The sequence below is a fragment of the Engraulis encrasicolus genome, chromosome 16 (assembly GCF_034702125.1).
Source record: "Engraulis encrasicolus isolate BLACKSEA-1 chromosome 16, IST_EnEncr_1.0, whole genome shotgun sequence".
Classification (NCBI taxonomy): domain Eukaryota; kingdom Metazoa; phylum Chordata; class Actinopteri; order Clupeiformes; family Engraulidae; genus Engraulis; species Engraulis encrasicolus.
The window spans coordinates 22,892,202-22,912,001 of record NC_085872.1 but is presented as its reverse complement, the minus strand read 5'-3'; the positions used below and the strand labels follow the sequence as shown (position 1 = coordinate 22,912,001).

Below are 19,800 nucleotides of genomic sequence, written 5' to 3'. Positions count from 1 at the left end.
GAGGAGAGAGAGAGAGAGAGAGAGAGAGAGAGAGAGAGAGAGAGAGAGAGAGAGAGAGAGAGAGAGAGAGAGAGAGAGAATGTGAGACAGAAACACAAAAAAGGATGGAGAGAGAGAGAAAAAAAGAGAGATATGCATGTTGTCGAATCTGCCTAAAGTAAGCTTACACACCGTATTACTTCACAAATTCACATTTGCATCTGCTTACTACTAACACCATTCTGTTTGTAGAATACCCTTCTTCCCTGAACAATTAGACAAGACAATTTAACCCATCTGAGATATGGCTTTGAAATGTCATTTATATCATCTTTAAGTTTATGCTTATGGTACAGCTCCTGTTAGTAAGATAGCAAAGACATCCAAGTAATGCACTAAACACAGATCTGTGGGCTAAGTCAGTCATATTATATAGGCTTGTTGTCAAACTACCAAGAACAATAAACATAATGATAATGCCAAGACATACATGGTTTCTACATTTTTGCTTTCTCCTGGCTGTGCGACGCTAGCTGCGCACAACTCAATCTCTGATTTTGGAAACCGCTGTCGGTCAAAAAATTAGCTCACGTGGTTGGCTGCCAATGTCTTGCCCCCTCTCACAACATTGTGTTTATAAACACGGTGAACCCATGTATAGGCTGCTGAATTCGCATGCTGTCAAACCTTTATTCTAAAGAGCTGTACTGTTGTTTGTCATCGCATGGCTTTGGCTTGATTCCTCCACCTTAACACTGAATCTTGTAGGTTACTAGAATCCACACAGAGTATTGCAAGCCAGGCAACTTATCAGAACATTTTGCACCTTGTTTGGTTCACTGCGTACTTTATTGAATGCTGCTCGTCTTCTCTCCCCAGGTAATGTTTCTTGTATGCAAATGGATGATATGTTTGATCTGCTTTACAGTATGTACGAATGCATGCAAGTGCGTGTTACATCTTAAATCTCTCATGCAATGTAGGCCTACTTTCTCTACTTGTGTATGCTGCTAGGCACCACAACTTCTTCTGAGATCTTTGTATTACACAGCACGCTTTAGACTAGTGTTTCTCAGCGTTCAAAATAAGATTGAGAATCAGTGCTTTAGACAAACGCTTAAGTCATGCTTAAAGAGAACCAGAAAGCAGCACAGACATGGGGGTTATTGGACAAAGACTTGACCAGCTAACCTGCCTGAAGGTTATAATTTGAAGTTGTCATAATGTCCCTCACAGAGGGGTCTTGTGGGTTTGCTGTCCCTGTAGTCAAAGGCCTGTTATACTGATAGTAGATTTAACGGTCCAGCGACGAAATCTGTTTTCTGGAACACACCGATGTAGAGGAAAGTTGTAGCACTGCCAATTTGCCATTAGCATTACATACCCCACTGGCTCCCTTCGTTTAGCGGTAGCGGTAGCCTACTGTGACCAGCAAGCAGGTATGCACATGTAAGTGATACTCCAGCTGGCATATTTGTACACCTGTTAGTGCCCTTTTATGTTTTTTTTTCTTTTTTCTGGTGTTGTTTTTATTCTGCTGCTCGGCTAATGTTATCACTAGCAACAAACACAGCAAAAGGTAAGAGTGTAGTTTTCTTGTGAGTGCAGAATGGCATAGGTGATATGTGCCATTGTGGTTGAAAGTAACAATATTGCTTGCTTCTTCCTTATTTCTAAAGCTTGATTGTTCTCTGCCAACAAAATATCTCCATACCTGCAAAAACATCTCCAGCTACAGTCACGACATCACATAGCCTTATCATAAAACCTCCACAGAGTGCAAAAATACATGTATTTTTGCCATAATGGAAATAACTGAAAAGAAAATGCCTACCACTTGGGTCGACTACTTTTTATCTAATCCCACAAATATGGCACAGTGTACTATACTGTGGAATTGGGACACATAAACAAAAAGAACATTACTTGTTTTAGGTCTTTGAAGTGAGAGTAGAGTAGAGTGCTTTTATTGTCACTATAAATATAGTGAGATTATGTTTAGTAGCAACCCACAAATGCCCACAAAATAAAAGATATATTAACAGTAAATAAATAATATATAAAAATCCATAAAAATCCATGTGCATCTCACAGTATCGATAGTCCTGAAGTATTGAGGGGGGCAGGTGACGTATTGAGTTCAAAAGTCTAATGGCAGAAGGATAAAAACTGTCCTTCATTCTCGTAGTGCGGACACACAGAGTCCTAAAGCGCCTGCCAGATGGTAGCATGGTGAAGAGCCTGTGACCAGGGTGTGTGTGATCTTTAAGGATGTTTAATGCTCTGTTTGTGCAGCGTGTATGGTGGATCTCCTCAAGTGTGGGTAGTTGGCATCCAATGATTCTCTCTGCTGTTTTAATGATGCGCTGTAACATCTTGTTGTCGTGTGTGCAGCTGGTGTACCAAGATGTAATGCTGTATGTATGTGTGAAAGTCTGAAAAAAACATGAACGCCGAGATCGAAATGAAAGTGAAAAAGAAAAGGAGGACACTACTATAACAGAAGGGCCAACAACTGTATCGTGGGTGCTGATGTGGATGCTGATGGTGCTAGTGGTGGTGAGAGTGACAGTGATAGTGGTGGTGACAAGTAAAGGTGCGGAAGAGTATACCGACTACGATGGTAAAAACTGACCAACAGGGTAAAGGCAGAGATTCTTCATATATATATATATATAGGTGAATTAAGCCACTGAGAACTTGTGGTTTCGCTGGGAGAGGGTCGCTATGCTTTGTAGGCCTACAAATATAATTGTATCCATTGCAGGCCAAGTCGGGTTTGCCACCGGGTCAGCATTGTTTAAGCGTAAAACTTCCAAGTTGAACAACAACAGTTAGAAGCATAAAACCTGTGGGGACTAGGGATCGATAGGCAAGACAGACAGATGTGTGTGAGAGAGACTTGGCTCAGCCAGGACACAATTAGCCTGCTGCTTTATAGTTAGGGTACTTAACGTTTTCCCTGCCAACATTCAGTGTAATTAATGAGGAACCTTGCAGTCTTTCCCTGAGTCAGACAGAGCGCCAGGTTGCCCTACTTGGCAACAAAGATCAGCGATCGCTACACTACATCCAGGGGCATCTTTCAGGATTAAGTTTACGAATCACAGACTAGGCCGGCCGGGGGTTGTTCAGACAGCTGCCCATGTGATGTCAGTCACTGTGTCAGCCTGAGATGGAGAGAGAAGGAATTAAACGCTTCAACTAAAGAGCAGAACAGGGAGATGGCAAGTGGATGAGAACAGTATAGAGTGAGAGACACGAGAAGAAGAGAAAGACAGGGAGGGAGGGACAATGAGCGAGGAGGAAAAGAGAGAATGGAGAGGTGAGAGAGAGAGAGAGAGAGAGAGAGAGAGAGAGAGAGAGAGAGAGGCTTTCATCTCCTCTTAAGCCTGACAGATTGGCTGCAAAATCAATACGCTCAGCCCTCTTCTTACTGTACTGGGAGACAGTTTGTATGAGTCAGCCAGTCCACCAGACAACCTTAATAAGCCTAATATCCTGTCGAATCAGAGAGGGGGGCTGTCTTGAGTACACACACCCAGGGGTACGCAAGCAAGCGAGGTGGCTTTTAAGGCCCTTATTGCTCACCGCCTCCACTCAGGGCTGCGAGCAGGGTTGCCAGATGAGGGTGATGATTACCAGCCCCAAAAACTGCATAAAACCTGTCTGGAAGCACTAAATCCCGCCCAATATGCACTTAATTCTATTGATTTCTATGGCCATAAATTTGGATTAAAAAACTGCCATTTTTACCAGCAGACGACCGTCCCAAACAGCCCATTTGGGCGGGAAACAGCCCAATCTGGCAACACTGGCTGCGAGGTTTGGCAGTCTTTAACCCTGTCACTCCGCCAGATCAATAGCAGCACAGTGTACAGTACACTGTGCATTCGCTGGGACTGGAGGGTGTCATTTACAACAAAGGCAATATCACGAGGAACAGAAATAACTTGATTTATATGTGGGTGCGCATGCGTACGTGGGTCTGCATACTGATGAATATATCAACTGTGTGCTTGCACCCCCCCCCCCCCCCTTGGTTTTATTTTATGCTACCCATGTGTCTGCAGCATGCATCCAGCAGTCAAAATGTACCTCTTTACCTTAAAGTGCCCTCTAAAAACTGCCTTTCCTCTATTACTTTATACATGTAGGGTCATTTTTTATGTTGGGTCTTGAGATTTTTACAGTCTGTAACGCTATTTCATGTCACAGCGCTTTAGAAAAACCTTCAAACGCCCTTCTACAGTATAGTCCCCTCACTGTGGCTGCATCAGCATTGAGGATACAAAGCCTCCATTTGCAACACATTGATTTCAGCGCAATTCATAAACAGTGATTTGGCATCGGCTCATTGGGTAATGTTTCATAGTGATAAAGGGATAAAGCATTTCTCTGTGGGGTAGGACAAACAGACTTTTTTTTTTGTTCAATCTCTCTCCGAGATACAACCCATGAGAGTAAATGGCAGGTGACCAACACCAGAGAGAGAGCTGACACTTTAATTCACCTCTGTACGGGCCATTCACAGACATCTACAAAGCACAGTCAGAAGGAGAAAGGGAGGAGGGGGGGAAAAAGGGAAAAAGAGACAGAAACTAAAACCCTCGGAGTCAAATGTCTCTCTTCAGTCTGCAAGGGCAACAGTGGATAGTGGCACATTCAAATCTTTGCCCGTAGCCTGCGGAACAATACAGTATGGACGGACCCCGTGGGAGGCCGGGCAGACTAATCTGGCAGAGAAACAGTCGAACAGCTTTGGCTTAATTCTCCCTTGCTGTGCTCGGCAGACAGCGTTTAGCGCGACAACCCTTCACAACAGGAAGAGGCTCCGAGGAGACGGTTCGCATTTAACACTCGCGACCGCCAGTCAGCGAAGCCGCCCGGAGCAGCAGATGTTTGGGCCGGGTTAGGCATCCTGGTAGTACGGGCAATAACAGCACACATCCGCAGACATGGCAGACGTGTGCTGCTTACCACGTGCTCCGTGCATGTCGAAGCAGTCACAGTCACAGTCACAGCCACTGTCATAGCCAAGCCAGGCTGAGATGCAAGACAGTCTGTTATCTTCTGCTTCAAGAGACTAAGATGGAGAGCAAGCTCTACTGTACATCAGCATCTTTTTCCATGAAGCTGTGATTTTTTTAATAGTGGCATCAGATAACACATTCTGTACATTTAGTTGCTCTCAGGGAAATTCAAATTGCTAAAATAGTCTGAGTAATGTTTTAAAAACATTGTATGCACCTTAGTGTTACAGTTTTTGTGATCAGACTATTTGTGCCAGATAATGTGATTCTTTCGAGGTATTCTTCCATAGCCTGATTATCATCGACTTTCAAATCTCTTCGAGACTTGGTCTGACCAAGAGCATAACAATTAACATTTCCCAAATGTCATGGTTGACCCGCTTCCCTTGGTTTGCTAATGGTTGATTGCGTCCCGACAAAGTGGGAGGAGTTCCCATTTTTTTGGGAGCTCAGAAAGTACTTGCATTGCTCTTGACCTGACTAGTTGCGACACTGAAAGTGTTGCGTCACTAAGAGGGCATGGCCTGGCTAATTCTTCCATACATATGCAAACATTGTTTGAAAATATCCTCTTCCGAGCAAAGCCTCATATTTCTTCTATAATTATTTGTACAACGATTTTTAAATCCTACACTAGAGTGAAATGGAGGTGATTTTGGAGAGGAGAAACTCAGGGAGCCAAGCCTATCTCTCAAATCGACCTTGGGTTTTCAGACAATGAAGGCATCAATGTCCAAGAGAAATGAAAAAAGCTAATGGGCCGACTGCAGCCCCTGAAGGTGTTGATATGATGCCCTGGGATCATCGGTGAAGGCTGGTTGGCTGACTCAGGCAGAGACTGAGGATGGTGTGCGTGTGCGTGTGCGTGTGCGTGTGTGTGTGCGTCCGTGTCTGTGTGTGTGTGTGTGTGTGTGTGTGTGTGTGTGTGTGTGTGTGTGTCTGTGTGTGTGTCTATGTGTGTGTGTGTGTGTGTGTGTGTACGTGTGCACGTATGCATGTGTGTGTGTGTGTGTGTGTGTGTGTGTGTGTGTGTGTGTGTGTGTGTGTGTGTGTGTGTGTGTGTGTGTGTGTGTGTGTGTGTGTGTGTGTGTATGCATGGGTGTGTGTGCGTGCGTGTGTATGCATGGAGGTGTGTGCGTGTTTGTGGGTGGTGGGTGGCTGCTAACTGCTGGAAGCCACAGCCACAGTAAGCCCTCTGCAACCACCCACGCCCACAGGGATGGCGGTTGGACAGAGCACAATCTTACAAGCACACAGCAGACAGGTGGAGAGAAGAAAACACTCATAAGTGCACACCAAGAAATCTCTTTACTCAGGTTGGCGTGTGTGATTACACAGGAGAGGCAGTGAGTAGCATTCAGACTGGGTATTGCTACTGAGGGATGTAATACTGAATACTAAGTTACATATATTATTAGCACAGCCTGTAGCCCCTTAATGCACGCCGTACCTCCTGTGGCACGCTGTAATAGACATTAAAAGTTAACTACTATAGTACTACACTACTATGACTTAACAAATACATTATGACTTGGTCATTGCCTTTCTGGTAACAGATCATTTATAATGCCGTGTCTTAAGGTCTTAAAGTTAAATGTAGTATTTAGTAATCATTTTATGATCAGTAAAAGGCATATTATGATCAAATATGCCTTAACAAATACATTATGACTTGGTCATTGCCTTTCTGGTAACAGATCATTTATAATGCCGTGTCTTAAGGTCTTAAAGTTAAATGTAGTATTTAGTAATCATTTTATGATCAGTAATATGACCAATGATGTCCATACCTTCAACAGTATATATTATGCACATCATTTTTACTAGTCTACGGATGCCTAATGCTTTCCCAATGTTTCTGAAATACCATATTGGGAATTCTCTCAGAGAGAGTGACATTTTCAAGTTCAGATGCCCTCTCTGACCTGTGCAGTTTGAGGGTGGGGCTAGTAGCTGTTGTGTTAGAGCAGCAGTTCCCAAACTTTTCCCCCTGCGCACCCCCTTGTACATTTCAGTGTGGTTCGATCACCCCCTAAGCGTATATTTTGATGTGCTGATGGCCACGCAAGTATGATTCACTGTGCATTCACAGCACATTATGCACAGTTGTTTTGGGGAAACCTCTTTTCCAATAAAAACTCACATATCCACTATTGCTCTATTTAGCTCGCACACCCCCAAGCACGCACCACAGTTTGGGAAACCCTGTGTTAGAGGCTCGAACATACGCTACAGTGCCGCACAAAATGTCTCTGGGGACGGTTGACCTGCTCTGACTCATTAAGATGCAAGGACCCCCTCCACTGACTGCACTAACCCACGCCACACACACTTGGCTTTCATTCAGCAGCAACACCCCTGCCGCCACCCCCCATCGACACACATGCATGCACACATGCAGGCAGGCAGGCAGGCAGGCAGGCAGGCAGGCAGGCACGCACGCACGCACGCACGCACGCACGCACGCACGCACGCACGCACGCACGCACGCACGCACGCACGCACGCACACACGCACGCACACACGCACGCACACACGCACACACACACACACACACACACACACACTTTTGATTGTTGAGGGCCTACAGTAGGGAGGGGTGTTGGTGTTGAGCATTGCATTGTACTGGGCTCTGGGACTGAGAGGAGCACATTCCCCCACATGCCCGTCCGCCAGCCTGGAATTACCAGGAGCAGAGGGGGTCACAGGGGTTACTTATGTCTGATTGGCAGGGAAGCTTTAGTATTGGTAGCCTACTACACCAGACACACCAATCGCATCTAGGGCTGGGCTATATGGAAAAAAACAATATCACGATATGGATTACTTTATATCACGATAACGATATATATCACGATATAACGCAATTACATACGTTTTCAGTTATTCTCTTTATTTGCTCTTTATTTTTTCATGTCGCAAAACTTCTTTAATTTCTTTAAAATGGATCTTTTTATTCTTATTTGTACAGTTACATTAACTTATAGTGTGTATTATGACAACATGAAATGTAATTAAATGCTATTCAATTGTATAACATTGATAAAATTACTATCACGATATAAACGATATAGGAGAAAGGTCACGATATACACTTATATATATATATATATATCGTCATATTGCCCAGCCCTAATCGCAACCATTAGATAGCAAGTGCCACACCAGTTGTACTGTCCATCCCCAGCTCAGTGTCATGCTGTGAGCCTCAGCATGTTCGAAAATGTGTCGCCCTGAGATGCTTTGTGTTGTGTTCAGTCAGTCGCAGTTTATATTTGGAAACTTTTGCCTGGAATGCCTTCAACTAGACTAGAATACTTATAAAAAATAGAGCGTATTCATTGTTACTGATAGCTGTGAAGATTCTATTGATTTTCAAGAAGGATATCAAACGTACCGTAATGTTTTCTCTGTTGCTAATAAGCCGTGCAATTTCTGCCAATTACAGAATCTTTTGTTTTTGTCCAGTCCGCATAAGCATGGCGATAACGGGTCAAGTGGTTAATTACACAGAGACATGGACCATTTCCAACAATCTAATCGTTTCGCTGCCAATTTGAAACAGACAAGGTGCACAATGCAAATACGAAGGCTATAATTACCCAGACAAAGCTGCCTTTTGTGAAATGTGTTTAGAATGGATCCCAAAAGGTAAGAAACGAACATTTATTGCCAAAGTAGGCATTGACTTCATTCCACTTGCATGCAGGCATCATTTTTTACTGGAATTAAGCGGAAGCTTCATCATGTCTACAAACCCCAACTCCGATGAAGTTGGGACGTTTGGCAAACAGTGAATAAAATCAACATGCTATCATTTTCAAAACATTCAATCTATTCATTAGATGGAGAATAGTGAAAAGACAACATATTAAGTGTTAAAACTGAGAAAAAATATTGTTTTGGGGGACATATGTACTCATTTCTAATTTGATAAATCCAACACGTCTCAAAAGAGTTGGGACGGGGACAATAAATGGCAGCAAATGTCGAGGAAGACTAAAAACAAAACAAAAGACAACGCTTAACAGTTAAATACATTAACCAATGAGATGATTTTATATAAAAAACAGTGTTAATTCCTATCTTGGACATGATTTCACCAGCTTAAATGGTGGGTGTATTCCTTGTCATGTTTTGCAGTGTTTTCCTTTCTGTAGTGCTTACAGTGTGACAGGTCTTGACCAAAAACCCACCATTTTATCACCTGCTGGTCCTTATGATGGAGCCAAACTGTTAAAACATAGTAGAGAATGCAATTTGACCTTACTATGTGGCAGTAATCGAAGATCTCCCTTCAGAATATAATGCATGAGTGGCTTTTCATGCTGTTTAAAACCCATTTATACCATTCAGCACTGTATTTAACTCTACAGATGAGTGAGAACATCTTAACCAATGCACTACTGCACCCGCATGCCATCATGGAGGCTGACTTTTGAAGCTAGCACTAACACAAGTTGGATGGTCCATTTTCACTGTAGCACAGGATGTGCAATGCTCTATTATTGTCAAAAAGAATGGACTTCTACAACTTCTGCTGACTTCTGTAAGCAAAGGACAGTTTCCCATGTCTTCTGGGTTTATTTCAAGTGAGCTCAGGTGCTTAGGAGAATGTTACACCCCTGTATCATTTGCACGCATTAAGCATTCTTAATATGGTCAATTTTCAATAGCTCTAGCACTCCAGGAATTAGAGTGAGACTACAGCCAATATATATTTCATGATGTCATGAACCTATACAATGATTTTAGTAACAAAAATATGTCTTATATACACTCAATCGTGGTAAATCAAAGGGAATTCAAAAATGTATGTAATAACTATGGTAATTATTCCCTTTGCATCTTTAATTCTGAGTGACTCGGCCTCTCTGTGATGATCTTATACCTGGACACCTATATTGTCCGTCAGTACAATTCATTTTGAAATGTTCTTCTTTGTTGTTTTATCTTATTTGGATGTTTACTAACTTTCACTGATCCCCGTCCCAACTCTTTTGAGACGTGTTGGATTTATCAAATTAGAAATGAGTACATATGTCCCCCAAAACAATATTTTTTCTCGGTTTTAACACTTAATATGTTGTCTTTTCACTATTCTCCATCTAATGAATAGATTGAATGTTTTGAAAATGATAGCATTTTGATTTTATTCACTGTTTACCAAACGTCCCAACTTCATCGGAGTTGGGGTTTGTATGTTCAACTGCTAGATTAAACTCTAACATACCTCTCACCTACCGTATGGTTGTCATTTATGAAAAACAATTCATAACCTTAACCTGTCAGTGAGGAAATGTTTTTTACACTTTTACTTTTACCAGTAACAACAACACTACCACAGCAAAAGAGGTAAAAACATGTGGGGTCCAGGATTTGAGCCCCACAATGGAGCAAGGGCCCCACCTTGTTGGTGTGCTCCAATAGGTTTGGGCTCCAATAGGTTTGGCCTCAAGAAGGTAGATTGGTGGGGTACACACACACACACACACACACACACACACACACACACACACACACACACACACACACGCACGGACACACACACACGGACACACACACACACACACACAGACAGACACACACACACACACACACACACACACACACACACACACACACACACACACACACACACACACACACACACACACACACGCACACGGACACACACACGGACACACACACACACACACAACCCTAACCTTAACCCTAAACCTAACCCTAACCCTAAAATCGCTTGTTTGAAATGTTTGATTACCATGTGACGTAAGACATCAGTACCGAAAGGACGTCAAACTAGTGGGTCCCGTGCCAGGCGTGCCTAGCCTAGCCAAGACTTCCTGAGCTGAGCTGGGCTGGGAGGGGAGGGTTAGTGCAGTCTTCCTCAAACTTTTTCAGATCGAGGACCACTTTGTCCCCCCAAAAATGTTCAGGCACCACCTGTCAACCGAATTGACAGTTGACGGGTGCTAATTTGACACTGCTAATTTAAATGCAGATCACTTCTTGTTTACTCACATGTATTATGCGGTTATTGTGATGAAAATAAGACTTCAGCTATGCTTATCTTTGTAGTAATGTTACAAATATAGCCTTCTGCTAGCTTGTCTTGGAAAATTAGAAATCCCCGTACGGACCACCTGAGCTGTGTCGCGGACCACCAGTGGTCCCCGGACCACACTTTGAGAATCACTGGGTTAGTGCTTCACCCACCTGATGCTGCTCATGCTGCCAGTCTTAGAGCCCAGTTTGCATCGCTCCAGCTGGGTGGCCACGATCTGTCGCTCCGCTTCCAGCTCCCGCGTCAGCCGCTCAAACTGAAGCTCCTGCATGGGGAGGGGGGAGGGAGGGGGGGTGCAGGCCAGAGAGAGGAGGCAATGCAAGAAGAAGGTCAATAGAGGTTGTAGAAATGTGTGTGCATGTGTGAGTGTGTTTGTGTTTGTGTGTGTGTGTGTGTGTGTGTGTGTGTGTGTGTGTGTGTGTGTGTGTGTGTGTGTGTGTGTGTGTGTGTGTGTGTGTGTGTGTGTGTCTGTTTGTACATTATGTGATGTGTGTGCAGCATAGGTGAGAGGGATGGGGTGGGGGGGTTGGTGTGTCAACAGGGGACAGGCACAATATGTTCCTCAGGCACGCGGGACTTTGCATTGCGCAGCCCATTAGCATATTTCCCTCTCATCTCACCCGAGTTGTTTGAGCTCGTCTCCAAGGTTAGAGAGTTCCAGTCTGATGTCAAGTTTAGATGTTTGATGCTCTCTCCAAACATCACTCATATGCTCAGAACAAAACATTTGAGCGACGTGCCTTACGGGCTCATTGGCTTCAAACGGCAACAGTTACTGCAACTAATAGTATACATTCCAATTCCATACAATGTATACATGAATACATTCCATACAATGAGTTGTGTTGTTCGACATATGGGCTATTCAGATTCCGATTCAGATTCAGAAGCTTTATTAATCCCATCAGTCAATTCAGCATTCAGTTTGCGGTCCCAGTCTCTATCAGTCAGCAATGAATAAATAGTAAAAATAAACAGGTTAGAAAATGAAATACAAAACTATTGGCTACGTCATCACAATCATGACACAAAAAGGGCCCTGATGGAGCAAGCTGCCCTGCACCACCCTCCATGACGTACACATCAGCGCCACTGTGTGTTTTATTCACTTACGTATCTATTCATTTTTAATGCAGCTTCTGTGCACACGCACACATGCAGGCCAAAGCCTGAGCCGGACGCGGACGGACAGAGGCGGCTGCAGAGTGCATGCTGGCCACAGGCAAAGAGCAGTCAAAGCAAAAGCCGGCCCCTCTTTTGAGACGACGCTGACGCTGAAACGAGTTCACTTAGCCACAAGGTCACAGATCTTCCCCGGAGCGCCGGCGAAAAAAAACAAAAAACGAAAGGGCCACTGCAGAATGCATCACCTGCTATTTTGGGCCGGAGCCCAGATGAAGCCTACACATAAATGCCCATTCACCGTGCCGAAGAAAGCGCCATACACAACCGCAGGGTGCCGGAAAAGAGGGGGAAAAAAAACCCTCCAGTGCAGCGGGATGCGACTTCACCACAAGCAGTTAGCGGAATGTGATGTGCAAAGATATTCTCATCATGACTGGGATATATCCAGCACTGCATGGCCAATTTGAAGTCCTGTTGTTAACTTGTGTACTAAAGCCGCAATTAAATTAACAAAGTTCTAACTTGATCGAGTGATTAAAAGGATGATTTGTTTCTAAAAACAAAACTTCTAGTCTAAATCTAGTCTAGATCTAGTAGAAATATTTAGCAGCCTGTAGGCTACAACCATCAAGCAAGATGAAATGAAAGTGCCAAACAATGAATTAAATAAATACTATGATGCATTCTGGTTCAGAAAAAAAGCGGAGCCTGCAAGGACTAATAATCAACATCATCTATTTTATCTACATTCTGTCTCAAAGCTCAAAGTAGTGAGAAAATATCAAACAACTTTGAGTTTTATCCACAAATAACAGCAATCTGCAACGACAAGTAGAAACCCAAAACCCCTGCTCAACTGCCAGCACCCCCCCTCCCCTAACGCTCTTGTGTTTTAAAAGGCAGTGAAAGCACAAGCACCTGTTGCGTTGCATGAGGCAGAGCAGCAAGGACAGCAAGACATACACAATCAAATCAATAACCCTTACCGGCACATGTACCATGCTCCAGAGAACGCATGTTTGAAAGAGTAATCCACAGATAGCCACATATCAACATCCTTCAGCACCATGCATGTCCATTGTGTCTTATTGCGAAAAAGTCATTAGAGAAACTGCGAGGCCAGTAGTGACTGCCTTCCAGCCAGGGAGAATAGGAGTTCAGTCAGGCACAAAGGTCGCCATGGCAACAGAGAATTTAGAACCCCTTTGGCATTATTTATGCAACATTGCATCACAAAAGGTCCCTCCCACCAGCTCGCCTGCCAAATCCCGCTGCCCTCCAATCAGTCCTCTGCCTGCTCCTCTTTCCCTCCCCTCCTCTGCTCTGGCTCCCCGTTTCCCGAAACCATCTGCACCCCCCCAATGGAAAGGGATGGGGGTGGGGCTCATTGAAAGGCTCGGCGAGTGGCTTGGGAGAATCAGAAGTGCCTGTTTTCCTTTTTTTTTTGGAGGACTGAGGGGTGAGAAGCATAGATGCACCCTGTCTTTCTTTCAGCTGGGCTATGCTCTCTGGTTTTTCCTCGCTGTCTCGCGCTTCCGTGCTCACTCTCCTACGATGCTACGTGAGTCTTAACGCCTCCCTGCCACTCTATGGGCAAGCTTTATTCATCGGGGAGCAGGCCACGAATCTCTCACAGGTGAAAGCGAGAGAACCAGACAGACAGGGAGATAGACATGGCAGACAGACTGGGCTGGCTGAGTTACACTGGCTGAGTGTCACGTGCAGTCTCCACTGTCTGTCTGTGCCCATTGTGTTGTGAGGTGACGTCAGCTCTTTTCAGCCCCGGCATCTCCCCACAATCATCTCACTGGCACACAGAGCCCTCCTCCTCTGTCCCCCAGCCACCCAATACATTCACACCAGTCCCTGTATGTGGCAAAGCAAACAAACAAATAGTGGCAGCACGGCCACAACGATATGCTCTGACACCTGAATCACTAGCCACGCTAATGGTACCCGTTTAGAACACTCTGCAGGCATTTAACGATAATTTGACAGCAAACTTGTCGAAGGACCAGTGTCAATTAGTTGAGAAATGGCAGTTAACAATGCGGGAAAATACTGCTGGTCTGGGATAATTATTGCCTCGAGTCAAACTGACTGCTTTTATCTGCCACTGACCTTTCCGATCTTGTATAGTAGCTATTTCACTGCTCACTTCCTTATTAGTACTCATTTGGCAAAGCATATAGTGTTGATAAAACACCCGTATGCACAGACAAATACAGAAATACAGAGAGAGAGAGAGAGAGAGAGAGAGAGAGAGAGAGAGAGAGAGAGAGAGAGAGAGAGAGAGAGAGAGAGAGAGAGAGAGAGAGAGAGAGAGAGAGAGAGAGAGAGAAATGAGAGTGAACGAGGGAGAAATAGAGATAAAAGAGGCAGACAGAGGGAGACAGAGATAGAGATGGAGAGGGAAACAGAAAAGGGTGGTTGATGAAAATACACTGATGGAAATACAATTCTAACAAAGTACTATTTCATTATGAGTAGTGTACCCTGCCAATTTACAAAGCTTTTTCCTCTACTCAACACCACACTAGAGCAACAATGACGAATAAGGTATACACATGTATCGATAGTTTTCTGTCAAGTACTGCAACTACACTACAAATCCTTATAGTTAGATTTATTAACCAAAGGATCTAATAAACGACGTTGGCAGCTTCACATGCTGTCTGTCTGCAGTCTTCTGGTCTAAATGCTTAATTATGCCCCTTAGAGGGATGCTGACATTTCTTACTCTTTTCTTTTTTTTCTGAAGGGATCATTTCATGACAAAATGACATTCTGCTTTGGTTTACAGTAAAAGTTTAGCACAAGAAACTTCAAATTCATCATTGAGAAAATCCTGATGAATACTGATTAACTGAACAGCTTTGTTTTCACAGTTGGACAAAAACAAATACAGACTGTAGGCCCAGCCGTGTTTCTAAAGGCTGGGCACTGGACTGCTATGCGGGCGACCTGGGTTCCATTCCTGGGCTGGGTCATTTCCCGATCCTTCCCCGTCTCTCACCCAGCCATTTGCTGTCTGTTCTCCACTGGCCTATCAAATGATAAAGGCAAAAATGCCCTAAAATATATACATATATATATAAAACAGAGTGTAGTACATCCTGGTTTATTTGCTGGGTGGGAGGAGGGACGTCTGTAGGCCGACAGAAAAACCTGTAGTCCATTAGTTCATCAATGATAACCAATGGCACTTCGACAAGCAGGGCTAGACTGGTTATCTGGCAAACAGGGCATTTCCCCGGTGAGCTGACAGTCCTCAGGGGCCAACGCTTTTGTTTTTGCTTTTGTTTGTTTCTTTGTCTCAAATTTTCCCTTAGAGACCGGCCCACAATTTAGATGGGGTGACCCATCGGTGCATCGTTTATATACGAAGAGCTCTTTTCCAAAATGATATATATCCATTTTTTACACTTTTACACATTTTTTACATTTTTTACAAATTTACATTTTTGTATTGGGCATTCCATTGAATTGCATTGCAAAATGCATTTTTATAGAGGTTTAAAAGTATGTTCTGAAAATATTTGAATGGCAAGAATTCACACATAGATGACAGGACTTCGTAACAGTCAATTCCAATATTAAAATGCAAAAAGTCAAAAATAGTGGATATAGCGTTTTGGAAAAGAGCTCTTCATACAGAGGAGGACTGAGTCCATCATCATTGCAGTATGGGGGTGGGGCTGAGGGGCTGGTCTATGGCAAAGATGCCTGGGCTGGTATGTGGTCTCAGTCCATTCCTGTTGACGAGTCACATTTATCTACAGCTTCTATCCACTATGTTGAACAGGAATGAATAGTCTGGACGGCTAATACAGTATTTTATGTACGAATACCCATTTGAAAATGTGTAAAATGTCCCTTTTGCATGGATGGACAAATCATTTGGCTGTCACACCACAAAACAAAACAAAAAAAACATTGGCAAAGTTTCTATTTTCACTTGATAGTCATTACAATTGATCAAAGGGCTTTGATCTCTGACACCAATTAACACTGTATTCAATGAACAGACTTTAACACTCTAAAAGACGAAACATAATGTGTATAGGCCTATGATGCCCAGTGTTCACACATCTGATGTGGAAGTATGCCAAATGAAGGGAGAATACAAGGTCATACAAATCCAAATAACAGATACTTTATAACCGCATTATAAATGAATTAAAACAGGCTAATTATAGTTTTCATAGACCATGGCTGCATTGCAATAGTGAACACTGTTTATGGCTTCAGCTCCTTGTGACTCACTTACTGTACCAAACAGATCCAGATATGGCGGTGCGTGTGGCTACTGGGTCGCTGGTTGACTTGTGTCTACTACCTCGAGTCAGCGAGTCTCCCACCACTCCAGTGATCAATTCATATACTCTGACTCATTTGTTTTGACTTGCATTGCAAGGCGTGGAGGAGTTTACTGCCAGATCTACACATGACAGTATGTGAGTCAGTGATTCAGTCGCTATATTAGGCTTCTGGCTGTATACAGTGGTGCTAATGGACAGATTCACCCGTGTGAGTCTGTGTGTGCAGCAGTGTGCCATTAACGCCAGTCTCTTGGTAAGTCTAAGTGAGAAAGATTCGATTTGGCAAAAAAGTTGTTGAAGATGAGCCAACATGAATGGCATAACATAGTGTTCCTATTCAGTTTAAGACGAGTGAAAGCCTTCTTTGTCCTATTGTGATTTAAAAGGATAACACAATGCCAGCGGTTGCTTATCATGGAAAGCACTGGAGTGCCTACCAGCCTCCAGGATAGCAAATCAGTGAAATAGAACGGGCAGGTAGTACACTTCAGCTGGCATTGTGTTCAATTTACACCCAGACTATGTTATGAACATGCAGGGCTTCCTCCAGTTTTAATGGGGCAGCCGTGGTCTACGTTAGAGAGTTGGTCTTTCAATCTGGGGGTTGCAGGTTCGAATCCCCTCTGACCTCTCCCTACATCTCCGTGGCTGAAGTGCCCTTGAGCAAGGCACCTAACCCCACATTGCTCCAGGGACTGTAACCAATACCCTGAGATATAATAACTGTAAGTCGCTTTGATTAAAATGAAAGCGTCAGCTAAGTGTAATGTAATGTAATGTAAAGGAACCAAATCTACAGTTGGGACAGACATATCACACACTGTCCCCGGGTATCACCATGTGATGATATGCACCATTATAAAAGGCTATGAACAATGCCTCCAAGTTGTAAGGAAAAACACAAGTTGCTTTGCTCTCACATGATATGGACATGGTTTCTGTCCACCTGTTGCTACAACCCTTTATATGTTGTAGTATTGATAAGATGTTGTAACATTATTTTTAGCCAGACTCGATATTCTAACACCCTTGCCAATGTAACACTAGACATACTTGTATACTTGTGTGCGATCTTAGTCTACCCTGGTTTTGCTCATACAGCATAAAGATGAAGCAAATTGCTGCTTCAACCACCAAAACAGCTGTTGTACCTACGTGAGCCTCCTCCATCTCAGTACAAAGAAATTCAGGTGTCAGGGAGACAGACACATCTGAAGAGCCGCAAAATAATGTTCATTTGTTCTAAGCATGAGCAATGTGCAATTTCCAGATATCTCAGGACACCTAAATTAATCTGACATTTTGATAATGTGAAATGGCAAGCCTTCCCCATGGGCCTGGCTCAGGTCTGAAACAGGAACATTGCCACCTAGTGGTGGCCTGTGCCTGAGCGCAGACACTCGCACCAACGAGCTGCAACATCACCAACATCAAGTTTTAGAAATAGCATGTTAGTATCCTGTGATGATCTCTATTAGTTAGTATCATACAACTGAGCAAATGATGGTATACAATATACAAAATCTTTGCAACATGAAAAAAAAAACATTGGGTCAAAAGCTGGAAAACACTAAAGATAAGAGAGAAATTGGCCATTGTTATAAATATATTAAGCATTTAATAATTTAAAATATTGAATGAATAATCCAAAAACTGAGAGGTGGAGTGCTTTCAAAATGTAAGAGTGGAATGGTAGGCACAGGGTCGGAGCCCTATCCTCTGCCACACGATAAGTGCGAAACTGGTTGCGTTGTCCTCTACTGAAAGGCATCATGGAGAGAGAGAGATGGCAGGCCTTTTTTATTTATATCCCAACCCTCTCTCACACACATGCGCGCGCACACACACACACACACACACACACACACACACACACACACACACACACACACACACACACACACACACACACACACACACACACACACACAAGCACACTATTAGACTGGCCTACGGCCGCCCATGGCTGTGGCCTACTTTATGACTCGTGTCGTAGATTTCCAGCCCTGAGAGCTTCTACTCCCCCCCCCCCTCCCCACCTCCCCTCACATGGATGAGAGCAAGTGTTGAGCGGTGACACAGTGCTGAGAGGAGGAAGGGGGGGTGGGGGTGGGGGGTGGTGGTTGGGGGGTGGTGGTTGTGTGTCATAATCAATTCCCTTCTATAGAACACTAAACCATGAATTGTCTCTGAAATAGCCAAAGGTTGAGTACAATGCGGCTTAATGGATTCTTAATGATAAAAAGATAATTTAGATTGATAGGACAACGGTGACAAGTGGATGTTTAAGGTTAGATAAATGAATGTTATTGCTATCCACAAGCAAGTAGCAGTTATATACAATCAATAAGAAATTACATTTACACAATACATTTTACAAACTACTAAAATGATAAAATATTGAATAAGTATCAAAAGATTTTTTTCTTCACACAGTACATTCAAAAAAACACTCTCGCTACTGACAAAAAACCTGCAAAAAAATAAGTGAGCACACTTCTCAAATGATTCATCTGTACTACTAGGCAATTAAGATGTATGGCACTTTAGGGAAAACATCCGCAATCGCTAAACCCTGAAACTCACTCTGAGCCAGACAGCCTGTGTATTTGGTTGGGAGATTTTTCAAAATGCACGACTTGGAATAATTACCGGTTGCACTTGAGGGAATAACTCAGATGCCTTCCAAGCGAAATTGAAGTGCTTTTGCACGACATCCCCCTCCGTAGATGAAGAAAATCGAGACAATCTCTCTGAGAGAGTAATTGCTGATTAACCCTAATATAAGACACAATGAGCCAGGCAGCTCTCCAGCGTTGAGTGTGGTGTGGTGTGGTGTGGTGTGGAGGACCACCTTACCTGTTCTTTGACGGATGCCAAGATGGCTGAGGTGGTCTCCGTCTCGGATCCATCTCCGTTGGAAGCGTTCAGCACCGGACTCAGCATGTTGGGATTCTCTGGATCAGACGGCTGGTCAGGAACTGGCATACCTCCTGCAAGGGCAAAAGCACCAGTTAGCTTGAGGGCCATGGAGAACGCTGAACCGCGCTCTTCTGCTGCTGCTGCTGCTGCTGGTGAAAGTTAAGTGCTGGCTGCATGTGCTTGTGTTAAAGACTCATTGTGCTTAGCACAATCCCGGTAAATGAAGCACAATGATGAGTGTTTCCACGTGTGATGACTCACGTGCAGTCAGTGGTGTCATCAAATGCCAGGCCCTCATTCATTCTGAGGAGTTCTCATTCTGGGCAAGCTCATGACACCGACCTCACATTTG

The 19,800-nt window shown here is 43.7% G+C and overlaps 1 protein-coding gene across 2 annotated transcripts in view; it reads right to left on the bottom strand.

Moving 5' to 3' along the window:
* ctnnd2b (catenin (cadherin-associated protein), delta 2b) overlaps nt 1–19,514 on the bottom strand; it is a 74,807-nt gene extending 55,293 nt beyond the window's left edge. For both annotated transcript variants that reach the window (XM_063219020.1, XM_063219021.1), the window contains exons 1-2: nt 19,386–19,514; nt 11,232–11,344 (exon numbers count right to left, since the gene is read on the bottom strand). In XM_063219020.1, coding sequence (XP_063075090.1) covers nt 11,232–11,344; nt 19,386–19,514 — 242 coding nt within the window. The remainder of the gene's footprint in view (nt 1–11,231; nt 11,345–19,385) is intronic.
* Nucleotides 19,515–19,800: the final 286 nt, after the last annotated feature.